The 14,007-nt window shown below is 34.8% G+C and overlaps 2 protein-coding genes and 1 long non-coding RNA gene across 15 annotated transcripts in view; 2 read left to right on the forward strand and 1 right to left on the reverse strand.

The window, feature by feature from the left end:
* Window positions 1-9,035, forward strand: part of qki2 (QKI, KH domain containing, RNA binding 2) — a 74,679-nt gene extending 65,644 nt beyond the window's left edge. For 2 of the 8 annotated variants that reach the window (XR_015503337.1, XR_015503339.1), the window contains exons 8-9: window positions 3,155-7,482; window positions 7,596-9,035. Coding sequence is in view for 2 of the 8 variants with exons in the window: in XM_087274775.1 (XP_087130901.1) it covers window positions 3,155-3,171 (17 nt within the window). In the remaining 6 variants the exon portion in view is untranslated. Of the gene's footprint in view, window positions 1-3,154 lie in introns of all 8 variants that reach the window. The other 6 variants (XR_015503338.1, XR_015503340.1, XR_015503341.1 and 3 more) reach the window with 3 other exon arrangements.
* LOC141376847 (uncharacterized) lies at window positions 6,814-11,701 on the reverse strand. The gene is made up of 3 exons (XR_015504439.1): window positions 9,894-11,701; window positions 8,679-9,859; window positions 6,814-7,326 (listed from the first exon to the last, which is right to left on the reverse strand). It is a non-coding gene; the product is annotated as an uncharacterized LOC141376847 (long non-coding RNA).
* A 1,749-nt stretch (window positions 11,702-13,450) lies between these two features.
* The window catches only part of syt15 (synaptotagmin XV), an 80,980-nt gene continuing 80,423 nt past the window's right edge, over window positions 13,451-14,007 (forward strand). For 4 of the 6 annotated variants that reach the window (XR_015504379.1, XR_015504380.1, XM_087276821.1 and 1 more), the window contains exon 1: window positions 13,480-13,785. Coding sequence is in view for 1 of the 6 variants with exons in the window: in XM_087276813.1 (XP_087132939.1) it covers window positions 13,844-13,880 (37 nt within the window). In the remaining 5 variants the exon portion in view is untranslated. Of the gene's footprint in view, window positions 13,881-14,007 lie in introns of all 6 variants that reach the window. The other 2 variants (XM_087276813.1, XM_087276819.1) reach the window with 2 other exon arrangements.

Consider the following 14,007-nt stretch of genomic DNA (forward strand, 5'->3'; position numbering starts at 1 on the left):
GAATATACAAATGCTACAAAACATGTAGGCATTCACATTATATATCGGCAACCATATTGGTTTTGGCCGATAAACACTTTATTTTAAGGTTATTGTTATATTTGTTAAAGTGGATAAATTACAGCTTGATAAATTGCATATTTCTGTTTGTTTATTTACTTCATATGTATGCATTGGTGCCTTTCATATGACATGCATAATGCAAACTGCAAAAAATAAATGTATTTACTTTAATGTAAATAAATGATGTTTGAAAAAGAGAGATCTAAATGTTTCCATGCAGTCTGCTTGTTTTATGTAGTTAAGGTGTTCAAATAAAATCAGTGTCTGTTGTTTTATTTGCTTTTTTTTTGTAATCAGGATAAAAAAATCTTTTGAAATTATCAGTATATAAATCGGTTATCATACTGGCCATAATTTCCTTATCAGTGCATCTCTAATGACATCAACAATTTAAATAAAGTGCGTATTTTTTTATCATATCAATACAACTGAGTGCATTGTCATTTAATTGAAATGCATACATACAGACTTTTGGCCAAAATAAATCAACACGAGCTTTCCCATTTAAAATGTGCCTTAAAATACTTCCTCTGTTGGCAGCTCACTAGGTTTTGGAACAGACTGCTGTTATGATCTGAAAACTTCAGCACTTACATGAGTTGTATTTTGAACATGACCTGAAGCTTGGTGGTGGATGTCTGTCGATTAAAAAAAAAAAAAGCTAGTGTTAGAACCACTTTGGGTTCAACGAACCTTCATGGAGCAAAACTGACTTTCCACGATGCTCCGTTACACTGATGACATTGTAAGGACCTTCAGTCTCGCAGTCAATGAAGGGTAATGGAGCCTGCCTGTTTGTTTGCTTCGTTTATTCCCTCATTTTTCATTCCTTTGATATCTTTACTCAATTTTAGCAAATTTGCAAGTCGTTTTTATGTCGCTTAAGAACATTAGTGTCCGTTGAAACATTTTTCGGCAGCTTTTAAAGAAGTTTTGGGTTATCACTTTCTGAATAATAGAACAACTGAACAAGATTTAGCGCTTGGAAGATTTTTTATGAGGTATCATCTGATGTGATAAAGCATAATCTTTATTTATCATAGCAAAACAAGCATAAGTATAAGATGAGCTAGATTGGAATACAATGTCAGTTATCCTTAATACAGATTTATACTTCATATTTATAGAGAAAATTCAGTACTGCATATTATTTCAGCCTTGTTATACAGAAATTTTCCCTTTATGCTCTGATTTATAAAGATTGCTTCTGGAGTGTTTGGAATATTTGCTCATATTTTTTTTATTTATTCATTTTTACTGCAGTTTTATGTATAGTTCTTTTTTAAACCTTTTTTTTTAGGTTAAACGCTTTTTTCATTGAGCACATTCATGACAAACTCTTTCAAATGCCTTAAATGGAAATAAACTGGATCTAAGGGAATTACAGCACCAGCTTTTTAAAGACAGCTGTAATGAAGCTCATTTAAACTCATATTACAGAAACATTGATGTGCCAAAACTGTACATATAATACTTATGACTCCTGAAAAAAACTGTAAACGTGAGAAATCTACTGATCAATATAAGTGAATTTGACATCTGTCAAGATTTTAACATGTCAATTTAATAGACCAATACAACTGACCAGTTTAATGCATAACAATTGTGAAATTGCACAACAAAAGTCAAATCTATCTCGTCTGACTTACTGATCACAAGCCACGGAAATATCTCTGAGAGTTTGTAAAATGCGTTGGATGAAATGTGAATGGATGAATGTTCCTGGCTTGTACAGTGTCACATGAGATTGGTTAGACAGTTATGAAGGTTAGGACTTGATTGAGAGTGTTAAGTTATCATAAGCACTACCTTGATTCATAAAAGCGTGCTTATATGATCCCTTAAACTCTCCATTCGAGAAATTCCTCATCATAAAAAATATATATGGCACAAATATTTTGCACTGAAGATTTTTCTTTTAAATCACCAGCTCCAAGTCTGCGCTACTCAGACAGAGCAAAGTGAAACAAGAAAAAAAAATGAAACAGCAAAACCTCATGAGATGTTAGGATGTTTATCAAGGCGGGACGGTCACACACTGTGCCTGCCTGTTAGCACAAGAACAACAGAAGGAATATTCCATTTTTGGTTTGTTTGTTTCTTGTTTGTCGGTTTGCAGTAAGCTTCTTTTGTTTTGTTTTTTTGTCAAATGTATGGAACATTAGTTATTGTGCGTGATGTAAGCAATATGTTTAACTATAAAGCAAGAACATTTATGAAATTCTATTGTATTTGTACAAATGAATAGGGAATTTATTCTAGTAAGCTTAGAAAACAATGCCATGTATTTTCCTTTCCTTTTTTTCTTCCATAAGGGGTACATTTTGTTTTTAGGATGTCGTACCTATAAGTTATATATGCGAACCAAGTAGAATTGTGTTTCTAATTGTTTTTCTTGTGTTGTTTTAGCTCTAAATTTCAGCCAATGTGCTTTAGTATATCATTCTGTTTGATTAGCATTCTGTGTTTTTATTTTGTACATAGTCAAATTTTAAAGGCAATAAAATTTGAGTTAAAAAAAACCCACCAGATGTTTGGTTTTGTCTAGAAATCTTTTTGAATAGCCTGTCGCTCTCTGGTTTTACTTCTCTCGTCACACATCTCTGTAACTACTCACGAATCCATATCATTACCACTAGCAGCTTTGTGGCTTTGTATTGAAGCAGCACATTAATGCTTGATAGCAGTCAGACAATTCCTGCATCTATTAATCCGGGATCGCTCCCCTTTTACATCTTATTCCAAAACGCCAAACACTATTGACTGCCATTAACCATTAAGTGCTGTTAGTTTAATTCGTAATGACTCTGTAATTGATTCGCCTCTTTGCTTCTTTAACCATTTTCACCTGGGAGATGGGTTCTGGAGTGAAATCATGAGGACGCTTCATGATTTCACCGTTAATGTAGACAGTTTTCTCTTACAGTAGCTGTAATTAGTAATGTCATATTGTCATCCAACCGTCACTAGCTGAAACTAATCTCCTTCTCTATCTTTTTTTCTTTTGTGTCCTTTTATGTCCTTTTATTTATTTATTTTCGTTTCCCCCCTCTGTCTGTCCATTTTTTTTTTTTTTTCTCTAACAACCCAGCCGCCACCGGCAACTAACCAATGACCCTCTGAACTCTTCACCCAATGATGACCTGACCATTGCCTGCCTGCTGACCAGTTCTCTGGCTCTCGTCCTTCGCTTCTATGTTTTGGCGGCCTGCTGGTGAGCCCAGAAGCAGCTTTAATTCGCTTAACACAGCCCAGAAGCCGTGATGGCCCCACGCCATCACCCACAGAACCGAAATGCTCCCCTTCTCAAACTGAGGATCTCCTCGGCCAGGTGACCTGGGCTTTCAAAGCCTGCACTGAAGTTTTATAGCAATAACGCTGTCGGGGGGGCGACACCTAAAAATCCCACTTTCACATGCACACACTGGATAAACACCAATCTTTATGGTTTTTTTAATTAATAATTGAGCATAATGTCTAAACTGTGTCAGTTCAGCCCAAAACGAACATATCACCTCATTATAACGTCTGCACATCCAAAGATATAACATATAAAAAAGTGATTAATTGATATCAGTTGAGAAGTTTAATTTAGTTCCTACACTGTAAAAAAAATCCTGGTCTGATTTTTAAGTTGAATCAAATTAATCTTATGAGTGTACTGAACTTATATTATGTTAAACAATCCTAAAACAGCTTGCATAACTTAAGTTAATCATGTTCTAATTTAATTTCATAAGTTACAATGAACTAAAGCATATGCTATCATAATGAACTGATCACATAATTTTGCAGTCTTTTATGTATTTGTCATGAATCAGTATCAGTTCTTAAAGGGATCGTTTACCCAAAAATTAAACTCGCCCTCATGTTACAAATCAGTTTCTTTATTCCATTGAACACTAAGGAAGATATTTTGATGAAAGTGCACTGCACTGAAAAAAGATTATTCTTTGAACCAATGCTGAAATAAGTTGACTCGACTTAAAATTGTATAGCAATTTGCTGTAGAGCTTTTTTTTTTGTTGACTTAACTGGAAATGAGTCAGTGCAGTGCTTGGGTGAAAGGTTGAGTCAACTTAAAACTGTAAAGCAACTTGCTGCAGTTGAGTCCACTTTTTTACAGTGAGTAGCCATTGACTAGCATACACTGTAAAAAGCGATTAGTTAAAATAGGCGAGTAAACTCATTGCCTTCAAATTATTAAGTAAATAAATTACGTGCATAATTAAAAACATTAAGTAACCTTGTCTAAGTTACAGCATAAATACTCAATTTAAAAATCAATTTGTCATTTTTAAGGCGATGGGTTTACTCACTTTTTAAAGTAATCACATTTTAGAATGTACACTGTAAAAAGCGATAGCTTAAAAAAAAGAGAGTAAACCCATCAATTTGACAAGCTGAATTTATTTAAGAAATGTAACTATTTCTGGGGTGACTTAGAAGTGTTAGGTTGACTTAATTTTTTATAATTATGCACATAGCTCATTTACTTAACTTGAAGGCAATGGGTTTACTCACTTCAACTAATCACTGTTTTACAGTGTAGTTGGAACAACAAATACTGTAGAAGTCAGTGGTTGTGTCTTGATTTTTAGACAACACATTACTAAAGTTTTAACCTAAGAAGAGTTATGAAATTGTTTGGTTTGGGATATATTTTTTCCAATCACAACAAAAGAAAAGATTGTTAATCTAATCAGTTGTCATTTTCAGATATTTTGTCATTGGTGGAAATGTTATCGAAATTTTGTTGAATTAAACAAATATTAACATTACCCCACCCAATTAGCATATTTCGCACCACTCATCCAACAAGGGCATGTTTTGATACTTTTCAAAAGTTCCATCTTTCAATTCTTCCAATTTTTGGGGGAAATTCAGGCTTGATGTGGCATGACAGATTTCTGTATATTCATGTCTCAATTCCAATGACAACACTGAGTAAATTAACCATTCAACCTGGATGATGTAACAGCAGCCATATTGTGCCAGACTGCATACCACACACCAGCTGATTGGTGGAGAGGAGACAGAGTGATGAACCCAATTCTGATATGGGGATGGTTAAGAGGCCATGATGTACAGAGGCCATTGAGCAAATTTGGCCAGGATGCCTGGTGTTAAACCCCTACTCTTTTTATCCTCATCCTGGGATTTTTAGCAACCACAAAGAGTCAGGACCTCGTTTTAACATCTCATTCAAAAGACAGCGCTCACTAAGCAGTATAGAGCCCCCTTCACTATACTGGAGCATTAGGACCCACACAGACCGCAGGTTGAGTGCCCCCTGCTGGTCTCACTAACACCACCTTCAACAGCAACCTAGCTTTCTCATGTGGTCTTCCATCCAGGTACTGACCTAGCGCTGCTCTGCTTTGCTTTATTGAGCAATAATTATGGGCATTAATTAATCAATATTTCAACCAAGGAAAGATGTCAAAAGTAGATTTCAAATTGTGTATGTCATTACATTTAGCATCTTGGGTGAATAAATGATTCATTTTGGGCTTAACTGACCCTTTAAACACTGTTAGTGCACTGCAGTTCTCAAAACAAAACAAAAAAACATCCTGAAGTGTTAAAAAAAAACCAGCAGTTTACTTTTGGACCTTTTAATGTCCACAAGGGATGTAAAAGCCATGCTTGCCTACCAGCGTTTTCTTCAGAGAGCTGTTGAAAGCATCCAGACACAAGTGTACAAACGCTGAACATCGATCAATATGTTTTTAATACGAGGGTGCTGCACAGGATATATCTATATTTTTCACAAGTGATCCTTTTGTATTAAAAAAAGAAACAGTATTGTCAAAATGTGATGAACAAGCACCGTTTATTTCCTTACGAGAAATTTTACAGACCAAAATGGTGTCTTTTTTGTTTTTGTTTGAAAAAATAAAATGAAAGTGCCTTATTTTACACAATATCATCGATTACGAACAAGTATGAATGTCCATCAATGTGTTACATATGCCAACATATTAGGTATTTCTGTTCAATTCCTCTTTATCTGTGATCATGAAAACGAGGTGTACAGAAACTTTGTATGTGCATTTTATTTACAAATAATAATGATTAATGGAGTTTCACCCTGTCACACTACATTGGGGTCCTTTTATGCTTGCAATCTGTTTGTATTTGATCATGTATGTGTCCATGCTCTCTAATATGTTGTTACTATATGAAGCCCCATCGTTATGAAACTTGTTACTTGGTTTCACTATTTTACATTTATATCTCAAGGAGCATTTATTCAATTCAGCAGGTCGATCATTATAAAGGTTTAGGGTTAATTAATACAGAACTCTATTAATAATTCAGAATTGAGGTGTAACAGGGGAGAGTGTTTGTGTGCGGACATGTCATATTTCTCAATATCTTCCTATGCAATTTGTTCATTATTGTTTTAATGGTTAAAGTTTCTTCAGTTGGTCTTCCGGTTACTTTTACAGATCTCTCTTGAAAAATGAAACTAAAAGCATGTTAACACAAATATGATTACATTTTGCGATTCGGTTTTCATAACTAGATATTGAGAAGATACATCTCTTTTTTTGTGATAATATTGGTGGTATTTATGCAAAGCAAATTGAATTTTTTTGATATTTGAGGTTATGATGCAATTGCATGTCTTTTTTTATAGTAACATGAAGGTTGCTAAAGGAAATATCCTGCCAATACATTTGATGCATTGAGTTTTTCCAAGGATGTCAGCTTGACCAGGAACTGGAGTTATTTGTTATTGTGTGTGTGTGTGTGTGTGTATTTTTTTTAATTAAGTGTTTGCTTTCCATGCAGTATTACTATAGACTGATGTGTGTCGATGTGTGTGAGCATATGTGTTTACGGGTGATTGTGTGAGTGAGTGTATATGTATTGTACATGCCAATGAACTGCAACTCCCATTATTATTGTCTCTTTTTTTGCAAACCCAAGCAGCTCCCTGCATTGGAAATTATACAGTCCTATTTATAACCATTGTAACATTTTATAATGTATTTTTCTATCATATTTTGTATGTGAGAAATAACATTAAATCACATTTCCAGATATGAACAGTATGCCTTATTACAAAAAAAATGACATGAAAGACCTATTTTTTCTCTCCATGATGATATAATTCATGGGTGATGGAAAATGCAAAACCCCATTCGATGAACAACATTATTTTATTCTGAGCAAGTCATCATTATTTGCTGGTTTGTCCAGCCGATTTGAATGTTATCACTCGATTGAATGGCTGTTATCAGTGGTTATCTGCTGATAGATATGGGCCAGTAGGGGCTTTTTGCGCCTACTAGTAGGCTCAGAAGGCTGTTACCATCAATCCACGTGGTTAATCAGCTATAGATCACATATGGCTGCGGCTGGAAATTGACGAGAATTATTTATATTATCTATTAAATTTCCCACACTGTAAAACCCAACTTTATCAAATCAAATGAGTGTCATTAACTCAACAAGTTTAGACTGAAACTTAAGTCTCCTCATTTAAAAAGAGTTTTGAACTCAGTGTTGAAGGTAATGAGTTAATCAAATACCTCATTACTTCAACTTAAATGGAACAAGTTCACAGTACTTGGATTATTTTTTTTTAACTCAAATGTTTTGTTGCAGTCAGTTTCCTCAAATGGTTTGAGTTGGCTTAACTTTTTTGGGTTTTACTGTACTCAGTTGGTTTGAGGTCTTTTCATTCATTGGGTTTTACTTTGCTCAAATTGCTTCGTTTACTCAAATGTATTAAGTTCACAGCACTTATAAGGATTCGTTTTTTAACTTAAATGGTTTGTTGCAGTTGGTTTCCCCAAATGCTGTGAGTTACCTTAACTTTTACAGGTTTTTTTTTTACTTTGAATTTTACAGTGCATTAATTGTATTTTATTAACATCTACCCCTACCCCAACTCTAAACCCAACCGTCACAGTAATGTAAAAACAGATCTGAGTCTGGAGTCTTTTCCATTAGTTTAGCTGGTTAGCCATGATAATTATTTATTAAAATTCTCATTAATTGTATCATATTAATGTCTACCCCTACCCCAACTCTAATCCAACTATCGCAGTAATGTAAAAACATATCTGAATCTTGAGTATACAGTGCATTTCGTTGCCTTGTACATGTGTAATGACAATAAAGCTGAATTTAATCTAATCTCTATTAGTGTAACTGATTAACCACGATAAATATTTATATTATTTATTAATTTTCCCATTAACTGTATTTTGTTAACGTCTACCCCTACCCTAAACCTAACTGTCACAGTAATGTAAAAACCAATCTGGATTTGGAGTCTTCTTTATTAGTATGGCTGATTAACTCAATGCAATCTCACGGTAATTAGTAACTTTTTGATTTAGTGGATAATTCGTATGAATTTGTACGATCTGATTTGTACAATTTAGTACGATTTGCTTATCACCCAATGACAGTTGGGGTTTGGGGTGGGGTTGGGTGCCACGCCTCCTTTTTAAAATTGTGCATTTTTGTACGATTGAACTCGTACTGATCAAACGTAAAATACTTGCGTTTCCTCGTGAGATCAGGCTGGATTAACTATGTAGATGGATGATAACAGCCTTCTGAGCCTACCAGTATGCACAAAAGGCCCCTACTGGCCCATATCTATCAGCTGATAACCACTGATGACGTCAATTCAATCAACTGTTAACATTCGAAGCGGGTGGTTTGTCATTGTTGCTTTGCCTCTGTGCCTTCCTATGTAAAATTGTAAGCTATTAACCATATCTAGATATATAATTTGATTAATCTTTTCTTGCCGATTGTACTAACGTTTGATGATTTCTATACATTAACCCTGTCAATAATTTCTTTTGTCTGCTTTGAATCTTTTAGAACATGATTGTGTGACATTAAGCAGAAGAGTGTTTTACTGACTGAAATATGCTGGACTAAACTCTGTACTGAGAAGCAATAGCAGAATATTAAAAATCATAGATTTACAAAAGAAACTAACTTGGTCGCTCTTTCTCTTGTGCTTTTTTTTTATATATGTGCCCGAACACTTTGCCTACTAATCTAATCTGATTCTGGTCTGCTGTAGATAATGGACAAGATCTGTGTCCAAAATTTTATGCGGTTTAATGGGGTATATGCACACAGACTTTAAATTTCAGGCAGCCAGCCTCAGTGCTTCCGGTGAACTGTCGTTTCATTGTAAAATTGACCCATTTAAGGTCTGATTTCTTTAAAAATCTGTGATCTTCACTCCCTGATAGATATTCAATATAAAGTAGGTCTCAGACCAGACAGGAAGCACTGCGGTAAGGCAAGGCAAGTTTATTTATATAGCACATTTCATACACAGTGGCAATTCAAAGTGCTTTACATAAACGGGAATAAAAGAGACAAGTATAAATAAAATAGAAACAAATAATATAAAATGAAAACAGTGTAGAGACAGTTTTTCCATATGCCCAAAAACCGGTGTATCCAACGCAATCTTATGGTAATTAGTAACTTTTTGATTTAGTAGCTATTTCGTATGAATTTTTATGATCTAATTTGTACAATTTAGTACGATTTGCTCATCACCCAATGACGGTTAGGTTAGGGGTGGGGTTGGGTGCCACGCCTCCTTTTTAAAATCATACATTTTCATACACTGAACTCGTTTGAATTCCAAGAGTGGAATTAGCCACTAACCTGACAAAACGTAAAATACTTGCGTTTCCTCGGGAGATCAGGCTGGTGTATCACATTTTCTCATTTTACTCTGGGACTTCCCCATTCTGGTGATCACCCCCCTCTGTGGACTTTTTCAGTACCTAATAATCTATTGGATGTCTCCAACAGATTCGATTTTTCACCTAAGATTGAAAAGTTAAGCTTTACAGCTCTAATTACGTGTCCGCCAATTTCAGCTTCCTTTTATAAGTAAATCGCATGGCCCCTGATTTTAACCCCCTCCCAAAAGTACATCGCTTTAGCTAGCCAAACGTAATAAAAGGTCTTGATTTCAGTCAGACACCATGGACTTTAACCCCCCCACAATTATCTGTGGCGAGTCATCGTCTCGGATCTCACTTATATCAATTACGATGCTTCCCCACAGAGACAGATGTACCAGAACGTTGACAGCCCAAGTTAAAATTTTTAACTGCCCAATCAGATACATAAACAGGAATAAGAGAGACAAGTAAATAATAATAATATAAAAACTGATTAAAATGTGTTAAAACAGGTTATAAAAGAATGAAAAAGAAATGAAAGGCAATAGTGTGATCTGTCAGACATAGCACAGTGCTCATTCAGTAAAGGCACAGCTAAACAGATGGGTTTTCAGTCTGGATTTGAATGTGCCTAATGTTGGAGCACATCTGATCATTATTGGAAGCTGATTAAATCCTATTTTCCCCTGCCATGTCTTTAAAATATGACAGTTTATTTTACCACAGTATTTTAAGTGGAGTTTCTGCGCTCGTCTGCTGCTCCTGATGGTGCTAGGTTGTTTACATGGTCTAATCTCGTTTTACGCTTAACTAAATGAATGCTTAAGTCTATTTAACTGAATGTATTTGTAATCACATAACAACATCGATGCTGTAAAAGAAGCCGTATGAAATTGAAAATAGTCACATTAAGCTTTCACCGGAAGCAAAAACATCATTATATCATTGGCTGAAAAACACTGTGCATACACTCCATTGATCATCCAGAACAAAGCAGCATTTAACATGAAAGGGACAAGATGATTATGGGGCAGAAAACAGCTGAAGAAGAAGTGAAATCTATATAAATTGTGCGGTTGTTTGAATTGGAAGGACGCCCACTTTATTATTCTCAATAGTTTCCATTGTGTGTGCTTGTTTTTTCTATCATAGCCATCTGTTAAACTGCTTTTCAGAGTCACCAAGAAAAGTGTATCCACAGATTACACCGGTAATTGTCTTTCAAAGCTGTCCATTATAACCAATGCGAAGTTTCCAGCTTCTCTCAAATGTGGAGGAAAACAAAAGAAGCGATCATTGTCTTTTGTTAAATAACTGGAGGTCAGTCTAATACCACCCACTAACTCCATGATTTTTCAGCTGTGCACATCATCACTGCCTAACTATAGTAACAAACATCACTTCCTCATAGAAATCAGAGGTCGTGACAACAATTTCAGTTTACCTCATGATTCAATGCTGAGAGGAACTATCGTGAAGGAAACAGATAAGGCTCAATAACCTCCGCAAAACTGCTTTTCGTTTTTTCTGAACATTCGCACGTCGTTTTAATGACTTGCTGTTGTGTGTAATGGTCTGTGTTTAGCTGATAATGCTAATCAGACTCTTTTAGCTCCCACAAGACCTCATCATGGCACCCAAGAGTCCTAGTTACTAGCTTTTGTTTCCTTTTCGGTTAATAGCAAAGTTGCCAGCCTACATTAAACAAATCTGCTCATATCCAAAAGAAGAGCTGAATCTGTGACCGTCACAGTCTGGCAACGAAGACTGCGGTTTAAAGGAATGACAAAATGAGCAGCAGTACTCTTTATTTTATTCTTAACTCATGCCGTTTTCAGATGGAAGGTCTTTAAAAACATGCTGCTACTGTCCATCCAGGTTGGTCATTTTATGTAGCCTAATTTGTGCATTTTTCATATAGCCATTAACTATAAAGTGTGGTTTAATATATATTTTACAATTCCTATTAAATTAAGAATTAAATTCAATGTCTAGCCAGCGTCTTTATAAGGAAAAGGTTATTTCAACGTCTAATCACAACATCAAATGACGTTAATATTTGGTTGATTTTAGGTTGTGCTGGAAAGTGACCAAAATCCAAAGTAATATTGATGTCAAATACTGACATTTATTCATCAGGTATAGCAACCAAAATCCAACGTCTGATAGACGTCATACATCCACACAACGTCGAGCTGTAACATTTTTAGACGTTGATATTTGGCTGATTTTAGGTTGGACTTTGACGTCGGCCGGACGTTGGGTTTTGACATCAACCCGATATTCATTTCCAAACAAAATGCAACGTCCCCACGATGTTGGGGTACAACGTCAATCTGACCTCATGTTTACGTCCTGTGCCTGTTAGGCATGGAACGAATAACCGGTTTCTAGGTATACCGCGGTTTCGAAAAGTCAAGGATTTAAAACCACCAAAATTTGGTATATGCAAGGTTTTTTTTAACGTTGTGGTTTTAGTTTTTTAGGACAACAATATCTTCAGCAGAAAAGGTGTCCAAAGATGCTGTTTTAAACTGTAATAAAATCTGTGTTTTTGAAACGGAAGTCAATGATTCATTTGAATTATTTAGCCTGACATGTTTACTTTCCCAAAATATAGTTTAATAAATACAATACATTGTGTTCAAAATGGAAAAAAGTTTTCGTTTTTTTTTACCCAGACATTTAAGTAGAACATATTTTAGAGCAGTAATCACAATACCATAAAACCGGGATATTTTTATCCAATGTTATCATACCGTCAGAATCATATATCGGCTCATGTCTAGTGCCTGCTGGGCTGGTTATTTATGAATTTATAATATTACTATTGTTAATACTAATTTAATTAATACTAATTAACACAAATTAAAGGCCCTGTTGAAAAAAATAATGGACAGGCCAGTTGTTACACTTATAAGCATAAGTACATTTTAATTATTTCAAATAATATATAATTGACTTTGATGATATGTAGACTATTATGTTTTGTTGAATGACTCAACTACATTTATTCATTCATCATGTCATTAAGGTGGTTCATACAGTTAATTAATTTATATTTGTTTTAAAGTAATTTTAAGGACAAAATTCATTTAAATCAAAAAAGAAAAACGGATCTAAGTCATTAATTCAGGATAATTTGTAGAATGTTTAATAGTTTTGTTAAAGAGACTAGTATGCCATAAACCAGAGATGCACAAGGGCCTGCGGACCAAAGTTACTTTTGATTTGGCCCACCATCCCATCTATGAATGATGAGCAGGGTTCCGGCAAATGATTTTAACTTGTTTTTTTCTAGTTTAAAATAACCATTTTTTTGTTAGCTTGTTTTATTGCTGAGCTACAAAAACAACTGAAATTAAACGTTTAATTTAAATGTTAATTGTAAATATGCAAATAAATAGTTGAAAGTAAAATGTAAATACTGTCACTCGACAGATAGAGGACAATGCAGAAGACATCTGCAAGCAAATCAAGTCAAAATTAGGTGCAGCTTGACTAGTGTAGTGTTAAAAGTTCATTGTAAAACAGAAAATGTATACTTGAAGCAATGTTTTCTAGTTACTTTTAAATATTACTAAATAAATTAGGAGGCACCCAGCAACTATATTTACTTTTGGTGCACTACCCTCAATCTAATTAGATTTTTGGCCCTTCAAATAAAATGGTTTGGGCACCCCTGCTATAAACTTATATAAGCAAATGATTCGAAAGTTCGAACGGTGAATCGAGAGTCGGAATGCTGAAAGAATCTTTCAGAACTGGTTCAAAAGAATCAGTTCAAAATAGTAATTAATTCACTTCGCGTCTCGGCCAAAAGGCATCTATTGTCGATAATGTTTCGTAAGCGACGTATGAAGTACAGCTCAGAAAAAAATAGTTTTCTTATGTTAAAACTAACATCTTTCTGTTAAACATGGCCAACTTTAACCGGAAATGAAATATTTTGCACTCATGACAAACGTGTCGATCGTTGGTACAAATGGAATTACAGAAGGACAGAAGAATACATGAAGTAAGCCTACAAGTAAGGATACTTAACTGTGTTTTTGCCATTTTTGGAGCTTATCTGGTCACTTCTAAATATGAGAAAAGGCAGCATATGTTTGGGACGACATAAAGGTGAGTAAAGCAGGCCTAATGACAGGAATTTCTTTTTATGGTGTGTAGTTTGTGTCCAACACACACAAGCGCACAGTTCCTTTTGTAGCCAACAACAACACACATACACACACCAACAACAAAAATG

This window comes from Danio rerio, chromosome 12 (assembly GCF_052040795.2).
Source record: "Danio rerio strain M-AB ecotype USA chromosome 12, GRCz13ab, whole genome shotgun sequence".
Classification (NCBI taxonomy): Eukaryota; Metazoa; Chordata; class Actinopteri; order Cypriniformes; family Danionidae; genus Danio; species Danio rerio.